Source organism: Canis aureus, chromosome 18 (assembly GCF_053574225.1).
Source record: "Canis aureus isolate CA01 chromosome 18, VMU_Caureus_v.1.0, whole genome shotgun sequence".
NCBI lineage: Eukaryota > Metazoa > Chordata > Mammalia > Carnivora > Canidae > Canis > Canis aureus.
This window is the reverse complement of record NC_135628.1, coordinates 47484407-47506962: the sequence shown is the minus strand read 5'-3', so window position 1 is coordinate 47506962 and position 22556 is coordinate 47484407. Positions and strand designations below refer to the sequence as shown.

Sequence of the window (22556 nt, the reverse complement as noted above, 5' to 3'; positions counted from 1 at the left end):
CAGAAAGGGCCTTAAAAACTTCGGTTCTCTTTCACTTGAGGCTGCTTTACTCCAAAATGTACTGAGCGGTGAAGCTGGCATGAGAACTGATTTAATTCAAGCTACTAAACGAGGTGTTCACACTTACCGCTATCATTTCTGAGAATATGATGGAAAACGCTGGCTGAAGCGCCCCGTTGGCAATGGCGCACATGGTGCCTATCACAAAGTACGGCCATTCTGTTTTATTCAATTTCAAGACCTTCAGAAAAGACACTGATGGCACATTTTCATCCTAGAACACACACACACACACACACACACACACACACACACAGGAGAATCAGGAGAAAGTGGTGAGGAAACAACAGTTAGCAGAATTTGTAGACAAAGACAGCATTGCCCTCAAAGGACTTGCAGACTAGGTGCAGAGAATGACACGTCTACTTCAAACTACTGAAGAGTGAGACCATCTATTATAAAATACTAACAATGTCCGTTGATTACACGGCATAAGCTGAGTGAGAGTTGTTCACCCAAGAAGCAGTGTCCATGGTATGATCAGCCTATCTCTATTCCAGCCTCAGCAAAGGGAGGTGATGCTGGACTTGGGCACAAAAGGCTCTAGCATTCAGGTCCCAGCTCAACTCCAGGAATGATGTAGGGGTCAAGTGAGACAATACCCATGAATAGATGGAGAAGGTCCTTACAAATGTGGGATACCATTATTAACCTGAGAAGATGGGCCTAGTCTCCTCACCCCCAGGACCCTGTCCAATGCTGCCTTTTTCTGTGACATGGCCCCAATTCACAAAACCAAATTAATTATGCCCATTTTCTGCTATTACTGTTCTGTGGAAGGCTTCTCCTATTTCAAAGCTTAGCTTGTTTTGTGATCTTTTTTTGTGTATTTACATGCCTCCTTTTCTAATACATGAGTTTTGCTTTTAAAGGTGAAGACTATATGTCTTTATATTCCAAGAAACTATCCCAATACTTGGCACTTTGACCAGAGTCTCAGCAAATGTCAAACTCAATGTCTGATCAAACTTGAAGGATTTAGGTCATACAAATTACCCGTACAGTCAGAATATTCTCCTTTAAAATTAAACTAGATACAAAATGTGCCTATGAAAATCCCATAGCTTTATGGCTGTTAATAGATCATGTTTGGGTCTCTATGAAACAGGACACAAGGGAAGCGCTCCTTTGGTATCTGGAAATACCAGACTGTACAGTCGTAGCAGTGTAGCTCTAAAGGTAAAAGAGAAAATAAAAAGTGGATACTTCCAGATCCAAAGGTGGGGGGGTAGGTGGGAATTGTTTAAGATAAAGCAACTTCACAATAGTATAATTATTACTCTTCTTTCCATAAATATACTAAGATTAAGACCTGTAAGAGAGCCCTTGTAATTTCTGCAGTAAATAATATTGTGGGCAGAGAAAAGCAGAAGCAATGAATTCTCTGTAGGATTAGTTTCTTCAGGCCAACACAAGAGTTAAAATTAGCCACCTTTATCAAGTAACATCCAAATGTATTTTCAAAGATTTTCTTGAACTAAGAAAATACCTTTTCTTAGAATGGATTCCTTCTCCATTATAAAAGTTTCTGTTAACTTGATCTAATGACATCATAAGTCTTCAAGAGGGAAGTGTTAAAGAACATACAATTTCACTATTTCTGGACATTCCCCCCTTCTTCTTACTAAGAGAATTCCAATCTAATTCAGAGAGGCAATACATACAATAAGAAGATTAAATTTTTTATCCTCCTTTGTAGCTAGAGATGGCTCTGGGATTAAATTATGGCCAATGACATGTAAGTAAAAGTATTGTATGGAATTACTGGAACATCTCTCTGTTTCTTCCTGCTGCTTGGAATGTGAATGTTATGGCTGGAGCTTCAGGAGCCTTTTAGATCCCTGAGGATGGAAGTCACCTGCGAGCACAGTGAAGAACAAAAGGAGCCCGAATCTAAGGGACCTGTGGAGTCACCACCATGCAAGCGTTGGGTTTCTCACTACTAAGGCTTTTTTAGGTGAAAGAGAAATGAAACCTCTTAATGTGTTCTAACTGATGTTATTCTGGCTTTTTCAGCACATACCATCAGAGGTAATCCTTCCTAATAGAATGTACATATTAGGGGCCTCTTTTCTAGATTTGTCTTGGATCTCAAAAATGAATGGACTATCTACTTTTAAGCATCTAAACACAAAGACTATGTTTCTGAGTCTATTTTTCCCCCACTGGAAATCCATTTTTAATTGGAATTGATTTCAGTTCTTCATCAAAATGCATTTGAAAGTTGAAATTTCCTTTTTTCCAGGAAGGGTATCATTTATAGTAGGAATCACTTGTGCCTGCAATATACTTTCAAGGGTAAGAATTTCAACAGCAAAAGTATAACATGTAAGCTTTAAGAGAAAAAAACAACTTACAAGTTCTTTGCTTTCTACATCAAGGCCATTATGATACTTTCGTGAATTCCTAAGGCTTTTCTGTGTAGAATTCCTAAATATGCGAGATTTCCAGCCATTTGGAGCCTTATCCCCAACAGCCTTTTCATTATTTAGTTCAACATCAAATTCTCCTGATTGGGTTTGGTTTCCTGAGGTCTGAAAGAAGAGAAAATGTTAAGTTGTGTGTGTGTGTGTGTGTGTGTGTGTGTGTGTGTTTCCAATCAGATATAACCTCCAAGCTTAGAACCATAAAGCCATTTTGAATATTACATGTATCATGACTTGCAGATTCCCTAAAAGCTTCTTAATCAAGATTAGTTTGAAAAGTGTCAAGTGTTTCAGCCCAGAGAAGTTGTGTTAAAGGTTTAAAAGGACAGGAAGGATATGTTCCATTTGAACAATATAAAAATTAAAGCATAAAATATTTTATGCTCTAAAAATTCCTAAAAATTAAAAGGCAAATTTTTCATCATCTAGCAGATACATAGGAGTTTTCCCTACATGTGAGAATGCAGGGAGCCAGTCGTGACCACCACCAAATAGAAGTATTAGCAAGGACTAATTTTTAAAGCTACAAACAAGGAAAAGCTGGTCACTCCCCATGGGAGGCAATTAAACTGCTTTCCTCCACTGGCTGGGTGTATTCATTTTCCTCCTTGTATCCTGCTCAGACTCACCTCACCCCAGGTGACCCCACCTGCAGGCTAAGCCTCCTTGCCTGCATTAGGATGAATTCTCTCCTTAAAGAGGCAAGGCGAAGGGTAATTTCTGACCTCTAGTTCAATGCCTGGTGAGGAACTTTGAGTCTGGTTCTCAGCTGGCTTCCTCATGTTCAAGTCCACCTCTTAGTGGTTTATCTAGGACCTGAGTTATTGCTGTATTGTCTTGTGCTTGCTTCTCTTTAGGTCCTGTCCCCATAACCAATCCTCTGACTAGCACCTTAAAGCACCTACAGTAGCCTCTCTAGAGCTCTGCATATTATCTGATCCTAGCTTTCCATCTGCGCTTTCAGTCCCTGACAAAACCTCACCCATGTGCCTCAAACCACACTGCAGTGATGTGTTCTGAATGAGGGACTTCCTTTCTCGCTTCAAACTGGAACTGTATTATATACCATCTCCCCACCCAAACCAAACTAAGCCTTAGTCTTCTAACTCATCCTTGCAGCCTCACTTTCATCAATCCCCACACTGCTACCAGCTTCCTCAAGGACAGTTCTACTCAAATCACATCCCAGCTCAAAAATCTTGCACAGGTCCCCACTGTACACTCAAGCCTGGCTCCCCCAAATTCTAGCTCATGGCAAGTCAAACTGGACCACCTCTTGTGAATGCCTTTTCTTTTCCTTTTGTCATCTCCATGCTATCAAAGGGTCCATCTCAATGGACAATTCTCCCAATGAGTCCACTCTGATTTTAGCCTTCTGTGACAAATGAACAACCCCTCTCTCCTGTGATATTTTTTTTTCTATGCCTTAATTTAAAGCCCTCATTTGGTGGGTACTGAGGTCACTGAACTCCAAAGTTGAGATGGCCACTTTCACCAGGTGATGAAAAGTATAGATTTAAAATCAATAGCCTTTATTTCTTATACCAAATATACCACAGCTGTCTCAAATAGTTAATTATAAAAAGTAAAACAATAGGGGATCCCTGGGTAGCTCAGCAGTTTGGCGCCTGCCTTCAGCCCAGGGCGTGATCCTGGAGTCCCAAGATCGAGTCCCGCATCGGGCTCCCTGCATGGAGCCTCCTTCTCCCTCTGACTGTGTCTCTGCCTCTCTCTCTCTCTCTCTCTCTCTCTGTCTCTCATAAATAAATAAAATCTTTTTTTAAAGTAAAACAATAAATGTTGAAAGAAAACATGGGTGAATATCCTAAGAACAACTCCAAATCCTGAAGACATAAAGGGAAATAAAATAATAAAATGATAATATAATTACACATGATTTTAAAGCTTTTTTTATGGTAGCCAAAAAAACTACAAAGCAAAATTAAAAGAACAAAGCAGGAGGCACCTGGTGCCCCAGTTAAGCATCTGATTCTTGATTTCTGATCTGGTCATGATCTCAGGGTCGTGGGACAGCAAAGTCTAACCCAGAAGTGAGAGATGTGAGAGTAGGATAGAGAAGTTTAGGGGACTAAGCATTAAAGAATGCCAGAATTCGTGGAAACATTAGTGAAACATCAGTGACCACTGATGTGGTCATCTTAGGGCACACCCTGCTCACTGAACAAGTGAAGATGCCAGAAAACTAGGACTTGCTGAAACCACTGCTTAGCTGGTGACAAGCATCTTCTATCACAGGAGTGTTCAATCTTTAATTGTATGACTTTTCCTAGGAGAGAAAGGCTATGGAATACAATATAGAAGGGTCAGAGCTGTCCTTCACCCCTTGGCAGCCTCCCAGCCTAACTGTGGGTGGGTATGAAAGGTCATTCCTTCCGGGGCACAGAAGTGACCAGCCAGAGGAGAAAGTAGTTGCCTCACTTGTGGATCTAACATGTCTTCACAGGCAAAACCATACAGCATTAGGAACCATTAATAAAATGAAAACTAAAACTAAATTAAAGGAACATTATTTTTTAAAGAGAGAGTGTGTGTGAGAGAGTGAGCATGTGAGCATGACGGGGGTGGAGATGGGGTGGCAGGCAGAGAGAAGAGGGAGAAACAGACTCCCTGCTGAGCAGGGATGCTGGACTCAGTCCCAGGACCCTGAGATCATGATGTGAGCCAAAAGCAGCTGCTTAATCAACTGAGCCACCCAGGTGCCCCCATACTTATTTTTTCACACCAGGAAAATGATAAAGACCCTGTGATGCCTCGGCCATATAGAAGCAATTAGTAATAACACTATAATTATTCCCCTCCTGCTGGAAAATATTCTCTGGCAAATTGAAGCAAGAGTTACAAGACTTTCCATCATTTCATTTGGTAGTTTCACTTCAGGGACTTTGTAAATTTCGGTAATTATTATTTATCATTTTGTGTCCGGTGCCTCCTTTTAAAAAATAAGTTTTATTAAAACAACTCACATATTTTTTTAAAGTGTTTTTAAAGTATATTCAGGTGCTATTTCGTCACCTTATAACAAGCTTGCATGGTAGATTTAGTATTTTAAATGCAGAAACTAAGGCTCAGAGAAGTTACCTGTCAGAAAACAAAGCCAAATTTTGACTCAACATTTTTGGAACCACATTTCCAAGAGGCAATATAGGTATTCTCTGCTTTCTGAAAGTTCGCATTTCACTGCTTCAATTTTACAAAAGACCTACATGAACACCTGTTTTCACTAACAAAAAGAAATCTGAGGAGGATTTTTGTGCTGGTGAAAAAGGTGAAAAGTGAAAACAGTATTCAACATTTGTTCTGCAGCCAGCTGCCAGAGGGGCAGCACACTCCTCGCCTGGCAGCACAGTGGGCCAAGCTCTTTCCCTAGACTATACTCTGCATCTCAGCACCAGGCTGCCAGAGCTCTGAACTGTGTGAACTATGAGCATCCGTGCTTTATCTCCATTTGTTTTGTGCACCTGTTAGCAAGATGTGTCCTAAGGTATCAGAAAAACATAAGAGGTTATTTTCTGGCTGTGGGAATGCTCACAATTTTTTTCCATGTAAGTTAATGGTAATTGCTCTTTTGCTTTATACCATTTTGGCTTATGAAAGGTTTTATAGGAGCATTCTACTTTTGGACAGTGAAGGAAATCTGTATTTAGAATAGAGGAATAGGGGCACTGAGTGGCTCAGTCAGTTAAGTGTCCCGACTTTTGATTTCAGCTCAGGTCATGATCTCAGGGTCTTGGGATCCAGCCTGCCTGTGGCTCCCTGCTCAGCAGGGAGTCTGCTTGAGATTCTCTGTCCCTCCCTCTGCCCCTCAAAGTGCTTATGCACTTTCTCATTCTCTCAAATACATACATACATACATAAATAGGGGCACGTGGGTGGCTCAGTGGTTGAGCCTCGGCCTTTGGCCCAGGTTGTGATCCTGGGGTCCTGGGATGGAGTCCCACATCGGGCTCCCCGCAGGAGCCTGCTTCTTCCTCTACCTAGGTCTCTGCCTCTCTCTCTCTGTCTCTCATGAATAAATAAATAAAATCTTTAAAAATAAATAACTAAAATCTTAGAGAAATACTGGAAATAAATCCAGAATCCAACTTTAGAGAAACAACTAAGCAATTTATTACACATTAATATAATGGACTGCTGAGTACCAATTCATGTTAGCAATCTGGGTGATATATATCTGAAATGTTAAGATAAAAACCAACAATATCCTTGTACATACTAGTTACAGTTATATTTATAGAAGTATATGCATTTGTTTTAAGAATCATGTTTCTAGAAAAAATATTTCTAGGTTATTTTGCAAAGTTGCACAAGTAAGCATAATACAACAGTAATACAAACCGATGATTATCATCAATATTACCTGTTTTAGGAACTAGAATGAATGATTTTTTTTAAAAAAGAAGACCACACTACTCACTTCCTAGAGCCATGAATCTTGCTAGTGGTTTTGTTAGGATAATCTAGGAAGCATTTGGAAATCACATAGGACCTCTCCAACTGCTGGAGATCCTAGCATTGCCCTCTTACTCCTGCCACTTCTCTGGTCCCTAATCTGTGGGTGGGAAGAACCTGCTAGTTTGAACACAGGTAATTAAGGATCTCTGTGGTGAGGAATAGATTCAAAACGTTTTTGACATCTTCCTTTACCTTCCTCTCTCACATTTCTTTCAGGATTCTTGCCTGTTTCTGAATTCAAGTCTCAGATGCCCATTTTTGGCATAGTCCTGAAGTTTTATATTTCTCAGCATGGCATTAGCTGCCTGATGTTTTAAGAGTATAAAGAATGCTATATTGAGAAACAGAAAAATTCTTGGAGCACATACCTGCATGTTAACAAGCTTGAAGTACACCCCCTCCTTCTTCATCAGCTCCCTGTGGTTTCCTTGCTCCACAATGACGCCATCCTCAAACCCAGCAATGACATCTGCATTTCGGATAGTGGACAGTCGATGGGCTATTACGATGGTGGTCCGGCCTTCTCTGGCCTAAAAGGGAGGACAGGTGTGATGCAACAGGGTTACAATGTTGATGCACTTGCCAGTAGCATGCACGGTTCAGCAATTGGTCGCATGTGTTTGCAGTTGATGAGCTTAGCTTCCCCCTTTGTGAACAGGGCACACAGACATCCTCATCTATGGAAGGCTACAGTGAGACTTGAGCTCTGGACCAGAAAAGAACGCCAACCCCTCTAGTATGAGGATGAATAATTTTGAAGGCTCATGGTAGTATAGGCTTACCTAAGAACAAGAAAAGGTCTGACTCTTCTCAAGTGCTTTCATACTCCTCTGAGGAGCCCTCCTTGTCAGTTACATGGCAGGCTAGAGCTTTAGCAACCACATGTTAGTAGAATTGTTGCCAAATGCAGCCTTCTCCAGGGCACTTCTGTAGGGTTTCTTTTGAGGTGCCTGATTTCAATTGTAATTCTGATGGCCTGCATGCAGGGAGTTTAGATGAAAATGTACTTTGGGGTCAGAATGGTTTAAATTATAATCCAAAGACCATCTGCGTAACTATCTCCAGAGTGGGGCCAATAACTGCTTTTTAACAAGTGCCCCAGGTGAGTTTTATGCATGCTAAAATCTACAAATCACCCCACTAAGTAGTTCTGTGAGCTCACATGTTGGCTTGGTGGATTTATCAATGGGCATTGAAATCCTGGAAAATGCTCATCGAATTATTCACGTTATATCATTAAGAAAGGTTATTCTTTTTGATACTCATTAGCTCTGTTAGACTATAGCTTCTTAAGACCACTCCTCCTCTGAGGCAATAAAACATGTCATTAGGATGGTTATTAGAGTATTGCTTAATTCACCTAAGTAGTTAAAAATGCAAATTAAAAACGACAGCTGAGATTAATAATAGCCAAAAAGTGGGAACAATCCACATATTCATCAGTTAATCAAAGGATAAACAAAATGAAGTAGATCCATACAATGGAATATTATTGGGCCATAAGAAGGAATGATATTCTGATGCATGCTTGAATACAGATGGACTTTGAAAACACTGAAATGAAAGAAACCAGTTACAGAAAACCATGCATTGTATGATTCCATTTATATGAAATTTCCAAAATAGGCAAAACTGGTAGAGACAGAAAGTAGATGTGTGGTTGCCAAGGGCTGGGGTAAGCATAGAATGGGGAGTGACTGCTAATGGGTAAAAGATTTTCATGGGGATGACAAAAATCTTCTGCAATTACACTGTGGTGACTGTGGCAAAATCTTGTGAATATACTAAAAATCAGTGAATTGATTGTACATTTCAAAAGGGTGAACTTCATAGTATATGAATTATATCTCAATTTTTTAAACAAACAGCCATGAAATTTCTGAAAAAGAAGTTAGTGAGCAAAGAGTGCTTCCCCCAGATATTACACCATAAAAAGCTACTTAAGATAGCAATTAAAATAGTAAAATCCAAGGGAAGCGATCAGTGAATAGGTGACTTGATCAATAAAGCAAGATAGAGAGTCCAGAAATAGATATAAAACATTGAAGAATTAAAAAAAACATTGAAGAATTAGCACATGATAAATCTGGCATTATCTATCAGTAGGAGAAGATGGATCGTATGATAAATGGTATGAAGTCAACTGTGTAACCACCTGAAAAAAAGTAATGTGGTCTTTCTCCATCAGTCCTTACATTAATATTACCATCATCGACTGTGTTTAAGTTAAGTATAAAAGAGTTAAAACATAGAAGAAGACAGAGTCTAGAGCATTGCTATATTGGATAACATTTCAGACTGTTCCATTTTTAGTACACAGGCCCCAAAGAAGCATGCATAAATATTAACCGATGTGGAAGTTGCATGGCTTTGTCTATGTATGATAAGGCACGTAGGAAATAATTTGATAATTCTAATCTTATTTGTGATACTAATAGTGATGAGTAAATTGCTAACAGTCACTGTGTTATATTATGATAATCATAGGTTGATACTATGTCAATATAAAAAAAAAAAGCCCAGAGGAATTACAGTCAGATTTGTGAGTAAATTATTGATGTGCTAGAAGAAACAAAGGATGTACTGGTGAGTTTAAACGTTAGAAACTGTCACCCTTAACCAAGAAATTCTGGCCAGATTAGAGATTTGACACAAAGAGTTTTTTTTCAGAGATCTCAGATGCTCCAATGATGAAAAAACATTGGCAGATAAATATCCTAGATTCAAGGACACCAAATGTTAAGAAATTTGAACCTTCTGCTAACTTTGGGTGTGCAGGGATGAAAGGCAAGTTCAAACAAAGAGAGTACTAATCCATTAGCCTTTCTGGAACTTCTGAGGGAAAACAGGGGGGTGGGTATAAAGTGAAACCTTTGGAATCATTTGGTAAAATCACATGGAGGTTAATTTTTATTTTTCTCTTGCCCCTCCAGTATGGTAACGCTATGAGTAGGAGGAGAGTCATATAGGCATGAATCTTTGTGATTTAAAAAAAAAAAATCAAAATAGCAAATCTGTATTTGTATTCTTTAAGACCTTATATGGAAAAACCTATTGTTTGTTTTGATAAATAGTCACTATCTATGGAGTCATCAACTCATATGGTCCTTAAAAATTTTTAATGTATACATGTATTATTTCAATGAACTGAACCATGGTAATCTATTCAGTAAATATTTATTTAGGATCTACTATATGCAAAGCCCTGATTAACTGTTAAAAAGATATAAACATAGAGGCACTTAGCTGGCTCAGGAGAGCATGCGATTCTTGATCTCAGTGTAGTGAGTTTGAATCCCATGTTGGGCATAGAGCTTATTTTATTTTATTTTTTAAAGATTTTATTTATTTATTCATGAGATTCAGAGAGAGAGAGAGATTGAGAGAGGCAGAGACCACAGGCAGAGGGAGAAGCAGGCTCCATGCAGGGAGCCTGATGTGGGGCTCAATACTGGAACTCCAGGATCACACCCTGGGCCCAAGGCAGGCAATCAACCGCTGAGCCACCCAGGCATCCCATAGAGCTTACTTTAAAAAAAGATTTAAATATGAAGCATTTATTAATTCTGTCTCCTAGAGGATTTATTCTTTCTAGAATATAGAAGGCACATAAATAAATAACGACAATAAGTTGGTGCCACACACGAGGTACTGATAAATGTATAAAAGATCCATAAAAAATATTCTTCTTGCAGGATAGGTAATCAAGGAAGGACAAAAATAGATATAATAGTGTTACATCCTTATGCTCCTCAGAGGAACAATAATAAATTACAAAATTCAACTTGTCATTGTTAAAATATAGTTGGTTTGTGACTGGCCCAAGTGACTGACTAGTATTACTGAGGAAAGTGCAGTAACAAAGGATTTGCCTTTTAAAGATAGGATTTATTGTCTGCAAAATATATTAGCTCAGTTATCTTGCAAAGTATGCAGTCGATTGGGTAGATTATAAACTATAACGACTATGGTACATTAAACACAAGCACAAACACTCCCTCCCGGAGGTAGTCTATTTCTCCATCTCCTCAAATCTGAGCAGGCCCTGTGACTTGTTTTGACCTAAAGAATGTGAAGGAATTATGCAATTTCCAGAGCCTAGGCTTCAAGAGGCCTTACAGTTGTGCGTTTGCTATCTTGAATCCACAGTAAAAGGAAGCTTGTCTAATCTGATGTAAGATGGGAAGCCTCATGGGCAAAACTGAGCTGCCTCAGGAAACACCCATTACCAACTGCCAGGCACAAGAGTGAGGCCATCTTGAACATTCCAGGCCAGCAGACCCTGAGCTGAAAAGAGCTTCCTAAGAGAGACTAGGCAAAACCAACAGAGGGACACCACCAGCCATCTCACTAAGTTTTGCCTTAAATGCAGAAATCTTGTTAGTGAAAACTGGAAGAAAAGTAAAGACATTGCTACTGGCTCTTGGAAAGAGACTTATGTGACCTTCTAATAACTGGAAAAGAAACCATAGGACTAGTGTCCTATGGTCACTTGAAAGAAAGGTATTGTATCTAGTGAACTTGTACATCTGGCTAAGAAGATTCCAGAGATCTCCAAATAGAATGTTGAACGTGCCAATGGGATTCCACTGGCTGTAGGTTATAAGGTACAGGAAGAGAATGGTGAGCTTCAGAAGGAGCTATTTGGTTTGCAAGTTGAATTTAGACCAAACATAGAAGACCCAGTACCTGCTTTTTTGAAGAATCAATTGTTAGTAGTCCAGTGAAATGAAGCCAAAGATCAAATCAGTGTGTGAGTATCAGATTTTTTTGTTAAAATCTCTCAGAGAGGGGTGCCTGGGTGGCTCAATCAGTTAAGCATCTGCCTTCAGATCAGTCATGATCTTGTGGTCCTGGAATTGAGACCCATATTAGGCTCCCTGCTCAGTGGGGAGCCTGCTTCTTCCTCTGCCCCTTCCTCTGCTCATGCTCTCTCTCTCTCTTTCAAATAAATAAATAAAACCTTAAAAAAATCTCTCAGAGATTTAAGGCAGATTCTAGAGATGCCTGCAGCTACCTAAAAGGACTTTGGAGACTCTTAATTAAAGATTTTCTCATGGCAGCTTCACATACAGCCCAAAGTAGAAAGAGGTTCATATTGAAAAAAAATATATAGATGTAGGTTTTGGGGCTTGAGTGATCCATGGCTGTATTTCAAACAAACTCATAGTTTTTAGGAGGGTCTACCAGCTTGGACTGAAAGAGATTGAGAAAATTCAAAATGTAAAGAGGCCTGTAGGTCCCAAATTTTATGGGCAGAAAGATGCTGAGAAAGCTACTCAGCTGCATTCACAAGCAATTTCTTATTTATTCCCTTTTCAGGAAGTACTTCTCAGAGGAAGGATCTAAGAACCCCAAGTGTGGAGCCTAAAGCCAAAGAGAACATTTCACTGATGGGGTAGGACTGGGCCTTAATCAAGGAACATTCCCTTTCCCTGGAGTAATTGGCTACACACCTGACTGCATTTCAGAATGGACCAGTAACTGCTATGTGCTTCCAGTTCTAATTTTACAATGGGAGTGACTATTATTATCTTATTCTTGCATCAACATTACATGTTGGGTATATGTGTGGAAGACAATTTGTCTCTTGAGTTCACAGATCTCTGGATCAAGATGAGCATAACATGAAAAACCTATCCATATCTGGATCCCATACAGATCTTCAGGTACTGGACATTGAACCTGATGTCATAGCTGCATGAGAATTTTGAGAGTATCGAGAAGAGGTGAATTTATTTTGTACATGGGAGAAGGGTAAGTAATTGTGGGAGAGTGTGCTGTGGATGGTTAAATATGGTCACAGATCCTTTCCAGCTCACCCATCAAGAGGTCGAATCTATCTCCTCACTCCTTCAGTCTGGGCTGCCTTGTGGCTTGCTGTGATCAACAGATTGCGATGAAACTGACACTTTGGAAGTCCTGGAGTCTAAGCCTCTAGGTAGATGTCTTCTAGCTTCTGTTTCTGGGTACAATGTCCTAAGAAGGCCACATAAGGCAGCCAGGCTAGCCTACTGTACAAGTATTAGTATGAGAAGCCACATGAGATGCCCAGTCAATAGCCAGCCTGGGAGGAAGGCCATGTTGGACTATTTTAGCTAACTCAATCCTGCTTATGCTTAGGTGAAAACAGCAGAAGATCCACCCAGCCAATCCACAGAATTATTGTTTTAAGTCTGAATTTGGGATGGTTTGTTATACAGAATAGGTAATCAATTCAGCAAGTAGCACAATTAATAAAAATCATGGTAATGGCAGTCACCATAATAACAGCACCAGCTAACATTATCATTTCCCATGTGCAAGGCATGTGCTAATAACTTTACATGTGGTATCATTTAATCTTTTCAATCACCCTATGACATTATTTCTTCCTCTCTCTCCAGTTACTTCTACAAGATCTCAGGCTTAGAGAGAGGTTAGTTAATTTTCCCAAGATCATGCAGCTGGAAAGGGACAGAGTCAGGACTCCAACCTCAGCCTGTCTAGCATCAAAGCCTATGCTCTTAACTCCTCCCCAAGCTGCTAAGGGCTTTTCTTGGGAATTAAAAAAGAATTATAAGTGATTCATCAGCTATTTTTAAAACCTAAAAGTTTATCAACTGGGGAGATCATAATCCTAGGGGACACAAATTACTAAGATTGAATGAAGTAACTTGTCTAACTATGAATTAAAACTTGCAAGTCCACAATTTTTCTGGTAGCATCCATGTAACAAAAAATTACTTGTCCACTAATTCTGTTCTCTTAGCACAGAAAGGGCTAATATATTGAATATTTGTATCCTAGAAAGTATTGGGACCTGGGCTCTAGTGATGAATGGGACTTTTTCCCCCATAAATATCTTTCTTATCCTACCTGACTTTTCCTTAAAAAGTCTATGTCAACACATGAATGCCCATGTAAGGTAACTTTTAAGTTTTAATTTATGTACTTTAAAAAATAATTTCCTGCTTTAAGTCATGCCTGATTAACCAACCAAATGCCAGTTTCCTGTATATATACTTTGGTTCCTTAATATTGAGACTTAACATACATGAAAGCAATATAATTCAATGTAAGAATTTGTGAGTAATAACTATCATCTCATTAATCATTACTAGATTAAGTTATATAAGATAAGACAATATTAATCTGATAAACCAGGCAGCCCTGATTACAGTTTATAACACACAGTGTTTACTTAGGATTCAAGTATAAATTTTCCTGAGAAAATAAGATTCATACGGTTTACATCCAAAATTGCAAGAGGTAGTTTGGATAGAAGTTGTCAAGTAACTTGTACATTTGATTACTAAACCTTCTGAGACCAAATATGTTTGTGATATTTATGTTTTTGAGACCCATTTATGTGGTGTCATCTGACTCTGGTTATTATACTGGGTTATCAGTACTGATGATATCAGCACTGATCACAAAAGTCCCAACATAAGGTGCTTCCTGTGAAGCTTCAGCTTTTAAAAATGACAGTGAGAGGTTTAGAAATGCCTGAGCTGGACACATAAACTGGCATCCTTAAAATGTGTTTCTTATGTGCTTAGACACACAAATTGAACCTTACTTCCTTTCACCTTCATGAATAAAGATAGTGGTATTGCCTACCTACAAATAAGGCAAGTATTTTGAGCTCTTTTTTATCTGGACCAGTTTCTGGGTAACCAGATTTTTCTTTGTACATTTTAACACAGCCACTTCTGATCAAAGAAATAGCCTCTGTGCAAGAAGTAAACGAAGCTAAGTGGCTCATTACCTAGGCCTGATTTGGCACCAGTGCACATGGGTCAAAGGAAGCCAGTTACAGAATGGGCCATCTACCTCTCTTTGCAATGTGGCCTGACAGAAAGGGGAAATCATTACAGCCCCAGGAGAGAGCTTCACTTGCTCTCATGTGTATGTTTTTCAATCTAGAGTCACAAACTATTAGCAAGAATTTCCAGTAAAGCTTCAGTTTGCTGGTCCTGCAGGTGTTTCGGGTTGACTGACCTTATCCAGGGCCGCCTGTACCTCTGCTTCACTTTCAGTGTCCAGGGCTGACGTGGCTTCATCCAGCAGGAGGATCTTAGGGTTGCGAACCAGGGCCCTCGCAATGGCAATTCTCTGTTTCTGTCCACCACTCAGCTGGGCCCCTCTCTCTCCAACCAGGGTGTCAAATTTCTATGACAGAAAACATGGAGGAGCTCCTGATGTATCTCAAGTAGAAAAGGCTATGGAGTTTAGAAATTCACGAAGACAACATGGAGCTTCATATTGACTATGATAATGGGTCCTAAGTTATAATAAAATCAATAAAAAATGACTAACATATACTCTGTATAAAATTTTATAGGATTCATGTCCCAGGCTGTATGTACTCCTTACACCTCCAACTGAATAATGCAAGGGACTTGCCTAAGCAAAGTTGAACAACCTTGCCTCTCAAACATTATTAGGTTAAGCTTTGAAGAAAGAACTCACTTGCCTGAAGTCAAAGTCAAATTTCAAGGACAACTACATTAACAGAGACTTTACCTGTGGTAGTTTCATGATAAACTCATAGGCATTGGCTTCTTTGACAGCTTTCTTTATCTCATCCATGGTGACATTTCCACGGCCATAGCGAATATTTTCAGCAATTGTGGTAGAAAACAGCACTGGCTCCTGACTCACCACTCCAATTATTTCCCTGAGATACCTTACATTAAAGGTCCTAATATCCTGCCCATCAATGTTAATCTGAAAGAAAGAAATATTTCCATGAGATATTTTAAACCATCTGACATCTAAAGCATCAAGACGCTTTAATTTGTGACACAAAGTCTTAGCTAACATTTAATGTTTAACTTATTAACTTATTTAACTTATTTTCATGGCTAGAAATGGTTGGAGATGAGAATTAGGAACAAACAGTAATGTGCAAGAATAAAAATAAAGAGCATATTTATTATCTTACACATACAGTTTTTTCATGGGTGGATTATTTTCCATAACTGGTACTAGGTTATATATTTTTAGCGTACTATTATATTTGCTTACCACTATTTAAATTTGAATAAGAATGTCTACTTAACTACATATCATTTTGATGGCATTATGATGTCTTACTAGATGTAATATGCCATAATTTACTTTAGCGTTTTCCACCTGCTAGATATTTGGATATTTGACTTCTTTCGAGGAACACTGAAAGACAATCTGCAGAAGTAGAGAGTCACCAGATAGAAGAGTATGAGTTCTTTTTATTTCTCTGATAACAACTGCTTATCTGTACAATAACTGGTGATATTGGGCATTTATTATTTGCTGAATAAAGGCTGAATAAACAACATTCTAAAAAGATTTTTAAAATTTACAGTGTCAGCAAAAATATGTAAATGTATCTGCTTTTGCAATTTACTAGCTCTGAGTTTTATCATTTTAATTTGTTTTTTTCTAATTAATAAGTGCAAACTAGTACCTTATATTTGCTTTGTTTTATGTATATTTATAAATGAGGCTGGACATTTCTTGAAACTTTTTACAGATGCATACTTATTCTCAAAAGATTTTCATGTTCGTATCCTATTACAGATTCATATTAATATCTCAAATACTAAATATAATAGTTTTTCCATATATATCACAAACCATGTTTCTATTTATTGCAGCTTTACTATGTTTTATTATAGAGAAGTTTAAGGAAAAATTAAATGAATAAACTGTACCTCTGGACATTTATTATTTTAGTAAGCAAATTGCTAAATCATGATGTGAACAGTGAATATCTCTGAGTTATAGAATTTCTGAAGACTTTTTCCCTTGTTGACATGTATATTTTAAAAATATGTATTACTCCAATAATTATCTTTTTTATTTTTTATTAAAAAAAACTTTAAAAAAGATTTTAACTGGGCTTTACACCCAATGTGGGGCTTGAACTCATGATCCCAAGATCAAGAGTCACATGTTCCACTGGCTGAGTCAGCCAGGCACTCCTACTCCAATAATAATTTTAAAAATACTATATTTTCAAATGCATATTGTTAATGGTTAGTATTTTATTAGGTTCTTTTTTTAAAGATAAAGAAAAATGTTTACAGTTGGACCAATCTAGAGTTTGCTTTAGTAAATAAGGATAGGATTATGTTCCCCTCTAATATCAGATTTTTCCAAAATGTGTATTTTATTAAGTTAATTAAATAAATAATTCATGTACCTAGAACTCTGTATTCACTCCTGCAATCTGTGTTCTATCTCAAATGCCTTTTAACATTTTTTGCCTTTCTTTGTAACTTGTAATCTTCTGTTTTCAAAATTGTTGAATTATTATGTATTTTAGTACCAGGTAAGCTCAATGTCCTAAAGTTGGCACAACTGAGGAAATTTGAATACATACCATGGGCTAGTATCGTATTAAAATTGAATTTACTGATAATTGATAACTGTTTTGCAAGAGAATGTCCTTCTTCTTAGAAAATACATTCTGAAGTATGTAAGAGTCATGATGTCCTTAACTTCGATTCAAAGGTTCAGAAAAAAATCTGCCTTCGTGTGTGTGTGTGTGTGTGTGCGTGCATGTGCATGTGTACTTATTATATATGTGGAGAGAGAGAGAAGACAATAAAGTAAAAGGGCCAAAATAGAAACAGTAAATCTGAGTAAAGACTATATGTGTTTCCTGCTTACAACTTTTCTTTTTTTTTTCTTTTTTTTTTTTTTTAATTTTTATTTATTTATGATAGTCACACAGAGAGAGAGAGAGGGGCAGAGACATAGGCAGAAGGAGAAGCAGGCTCCATGCACCGGGAGCCCGATGTGGGATTCGATCCCGGGTCTCCAGGATCGCGCCCTGGGCCAAAGGCAGGCGCCAAACCGCTGCGCCACCCAGGGATCCCACAACTTTTCTTTAATTTTCAATTTATAAGAAAATTTTTTTTAACATTTTATTCATCTATTTTTTAAGTAGACTACATGCCTAGTGTCGAGCCCAATGTGGGGCCAATCTCACGACCCTGAGATCAAGCCCTCAGTGGAGAGCAAGAGCCGGGTGCTGCGCTGAATGAGCCACCCACATGCCCCATAAGAAAAAATTTTAAAGGCAAAGAATATACCCTAGGCTAATAATGTTTTGCAAGTCTTCAGAAGTTTTTAAAGAAACTATCCCATTTTCTCCTTCAGATATTCCAACACTTAAGAAAACTCAACTGTCTTTGATGAATTTAATTCCTGTCCTGAGATTTCTTGTGACCTTGATTATCAGGTTCTCAAAAATTGCTATGTGGAATATTTTTTACCAAACCCAATAATTCCTTAAAAATAACAGTCTCAGTTGTCTGGATGAGTGTCTTACAGTTGATTTAGTGAGTTAGGAAATGCTTAGTTAGAACACTAGAAAGTGTCATCTATCTTTTTTGGCTTTTATTATCTTGTATATTTTTTAAACCAGCCTAAGTGGGGTTTTTGTTTTTGTTTTTAGATTTTATTTATTTATTCATGAGGGACACAGAGACAGAGGTAAAGATACAGGTAGAGAGAGAAGCAGGCTCCCTGTGGGGATCCCGATGTGGGACTCTATCCCAGTACCCCGGGATCACGCTCTGAGCTGAAGGCTCAACCACTGAGCCACCCAGGTGCTCAGTCTAAGTGTTTGAGTGAATTATCTAGAGGCATTGCAATTCTATAACCTTTTTTTTTTTTTTACCAAAATTAGATTCACATGCAAATTTTCTACTAAAAAAAAAATTTGCAGGGCTAATTGGTAGCCAGCTGACCACTTTGCGAACTTGGTTCTGACCACTTACCATACCCTCATCAGGGTCATAGAGCCTCTGCATCAGCTGCACGGTTGTACTTTTCCCACAGCCACTGTTCCCAACCAGCGCCACTGTCTGCCCGCTCTGAACCTTCAGGTTGAGACCCTTCAAGATCTGTGAAGGAAAAGAGAGAAAGAGAACACTCTTCACGACAAAATCCTGGAAGGGGACTAATTTTTTAAAATATTTTATTTATTTATTCATGAGAGACACAGAGAGAGACAGAGCCATAGGCAGAGGGAGAAGGAGACTCCCTGCATTGAGTCTGATGTGGGACTCCATCCCAGGACCCCAGGATCACTCCCTGAGCCACCCATGTGTCAAAAGGGGACTAATTTGATTCAGTTTTAAATTGAAGAAAGTAGCAAATAAGGAAATAAAACCTGCCACAGGAAAAAAATCATATAAATATCAAAATAACAGACTTCAGAGTCTTTATGATGATTAAACAATCAGAGTTAGGAATTCTTATAAAAACATCAGTGACAGTACCTTGACATCAGCTCGAGCTGGATAAGAAAAATGAACATCAATGAACTCCAAATTCCCTTTGATGCTGTCAGGTTTGTGTCCTCTCTCTGAAAAACTGTCAATTTTAGGATTCTAAATAAAACAAAATTCAATGACTATTCCATCATAGGACAACCAACTGCACTTTTAAGGAATATGATTTAGCAAATTCCAAAAAGAGGACCTTGAATGGCATAACTTCCTTCCCATGAAACAGAACCTAGTTGTAGATTGTATGTGAATGTGTGTGTGTGTGTGTGTGTGTGTGTGTAAGGAAATATTCCTTCACAGAAAACAGACGTTTTCTGAAAAGTACCTAGGGATATATTAATATCATTTCCCAGGATATCTCACTTTAAGTTTTTGGCATATTCCCATACATTTTCCAAATGGTCAGATACCCATGCTTCCTACAAGTGCAATAACCAGACATACTAGTAGGATTGAGATAACCAAGTACTCAAGCATTTAGTGAAAATAAACTTATCCCTAAACAACAAAGGAAATGGATTTGGATTGTGAAGATGGAACAATTTGTCAGGGCCAACTTATTTGGGAGAAATGTAAACTGTAAATATATTTAGAAGCTGAATAATTTTCTCCTGATTCAGGTCAATAAAACAGGAGGATCTGCTTGGATTACTTGACCAAACTTCAGGCACCTACTTTGCATTTTATTTATGTAAATGTGATGACGTGCTTCAGTATGTGAAAACTATATTCTTTATGTCACTGCAGTTAGTAAAACTCATTCCACATTGATGATTCAAAGTCATATGAATCATGCAGTGATTTTTTTCTTCAAAGGGGGCAACCCGCAGCAAAATATACTGTTGATATGGGTCCCACCAATAATTTGTCCATCTACTCAGCCTGTGTACAGAAATCATAATATTCCTCATCTAGTTACAACATGGAAGAGCAAGGGAGAAAAGCTTGGAAGAGCAAACATCTTTGCTCTGAACTCTAATAATAAACACATTGGTGCAGATGTACATTTCCAAAGCAAGATCAGTGTTATTAAATTATTTCAAGATGAACTTTTAGAAATATTAATGAGGCATTTTGTTTCACTCATTACTAAGAGGTCCCTTATTTTCACATAATTAACTTTCACATAATTTTTAACCTAAAGCCAGATTTAAGTGTGCAAGCCTCAAGGAATTTTTTTTGACATGGAAATAATAAATGACTCACACTGTCAATAATGTTGAAGATCGCATAGGCGGCTCCTCTTGCATTGGCAAAAGAGTCAATACATGGAGCAGCCTGTCCCACACTGAAGGCTCCAATCAGGATTGAAAAAAAGACCTGAGCAAAAGAACACAAGAAGAAGTTATAAGCCCCATTCTGTGCCTGTTTTTATCTCAAATAGGACTGCTTGAAACACATGCTACACTAAGGATGGAGTTTAGGTTTATCCCTTATTTTTTTTTTTTTTGCAAAAGGGCAAAATCTATAAAGTTAATATAGCTTTTCATTGCACAATGGGCTTCTTCAACCTCACAAATATTTCCTTGTCTAGCTTGTCCAACTATCTGTTGTCCTTTTCCTGCACTTACAGAGTCAGAAAGGTTTTTATACCTACTTTCCTGACTCTAAAGCTGATGCCAATAGAGGGAAACATTTCTCATTTGTATTATTATTCAGTCCTTGCTGACTTTGTCTAAGCATAGAACTACACAGAATGTTCAAGATGAAACAGTAGATTTCGGTCCCATGGACTTTCCCTAAAAAAAAAACAGTACTTTACATACATATTTTGATAAGATTTTTTAATATAAAATAACAGATCCCACATTATATATAGCTAAATCATACCTGTGTGCCTTGATTAATAATTCCTTCACATGATTATTCTATACTATAGCACAGAGAGATTAACACATTTCCCTTTAATATAGAAAAGCCAAGGATATAGCTCCAGGAATGTATATTATTAGTATAACTTAACCAAAGAACTCAAACAGATAGACAAATTACTCCTCTCTCTTTGGGCATGATGAAACTTCTACATACAGCTTAACTTTTCTCCGAAGACAGTAATAATAAAATGTCACATACCCAGAATTCAAATATCCCACAAATATCTATCCAGTCTGCAATACAGATAAGAACCAATAAGGAAGCCAAAATGTCTCTACCAAAATAGATGTTACAAAGTTCATGCATCAGAGCTCTCTACGTTTATGCAGAGGGTGTAGCTGGGTTCTCTGCATCATGGCTCTCACTCTCCAGCCCTGCCAGGGAGATGTCACTGTCCACATGGTACAAAAGAGGAGACTGGACCAGAGAGAGGAGTCAGGATTCTCTCACCTTTACAAAATTTAGAAAATGAAGATGTGGAGAAGGTGGAGAGCTTCGGAGCTGACCACCAGAAAGGAGGCCAAAATGAGAAAAGGGAAAGAAGAAAGAAAAAGAAAGAAAGAAAGAAAGAAAGAAGAAAGAAAGAAAGAAAGAAAGAAAGAAAGAAAGAAAGAAAGAAAGAAAGAAGAAAAGAAAGAAAAGAAAAGAAAGAAAAGAAAAGAAAAGAAAAGAAAAGAAAAGAAAAGAAAAGAAAAGAAAAGAAAAGAAAAGAAAAGAATGAATTGACTCCACAATTATAAAAGCTCATCTGGCAAACACACCTCAACACCTAATGGAATCTGAAGATATCACTCTGGAAAACATTTTGAAATGCTTTATTTTCATAATGACACTCATTCATCACCAAAGTACCAAATGGGTCAGTATCCTCTGCTTAGAAAAATAGGAACATTTAGGTTTTAAAAAACTGGACTTGAGCAGCCCAGATGGCTCAGCGGTTTAGTGCTGCCTTCAGCCCAGGGCATGATGACCCTGGAGTCCCGGGATCGAATCCCACATCGGGCTCCCTGTGAGCCTGCTTCTCCCTCTGCCTGTGTCTCTGCCTCTCTTTCTCTCTGTGTCTCTTATGAATGAATGAATAAACAAACAAACAAACTTCAAAAAAATAAAAAATTGGACTTGGAATGGTTATATGTTGTTTGATCATCACTGACACATAAAAATGGTATAAAAAAATTGCTGGTCTATAAAAAAGGTTGGACAGGTGTCTGGGTGGCTTAGTCAGTTAAGCACTCAACTCTTGATTTCAGCTTAGGTCATGATCTTTGGATCCTGGGATCGAGCCCAACATCAGGTGACATGTTTAGTGGGGAGTGGGCTTGAGGATTCTCTCCCTTTCCTTCTGCCCTTCCTTCTGCTTGTATGCTCTCTCTCTACCAAATAAGTAAATCTTGGGATGCCTGGGTGGCTCAGCGGTTTGGTGCCGGCCTTCAGCCCAGAGCATGATCCTGGA

At 38.2% G+C, this 22556-nt stretch overlaps 1 protein-coding gene across 11 annotated transcripts in view; it reads right to left on the bottom strand.

Annotated features, from left to right (window-relative positions):
• The window catches only part of ABCB4 (ATP binding cassette subfamily B member 4), a 72142-nt gene that overhangs the window by 27347 nt on the left and 22239 nt on the right, over nt 1-22556 (bottom strand). For all 11 annotated transcript variants that reach the window (XM_077857124.1, XM_077857127.1, XM_077857122.1 and 8 more), the window contains 8 exons: nt 20435-20548; nt 19220-19330; nt 18716-18841; nt 15468-15671; nt 14943-15113; nt 7328-7489; nt 2418-2594; nt 128-274 (listed from right to left, as the gene is read on the bottom strand). In XM_077857124.1, coding sequence (XP_077713250.1) covers nt 128-274; nt 2418-2594; nt 7328-7489; nt 14943-15113; nt 15468-15671; nt 18716-18841; nt 19220-19330; nt 20435-20548 — 1212 coding nt within the window. The remainder of the gene's footprint in view (nt 1-127; nt 275-2417; nt 2595-7327; nt 7490-14942; nt 15114-15467; nt 15672-18715; nt 18842-19219; nt 19331-20434; nt 20549-22556) is intronic.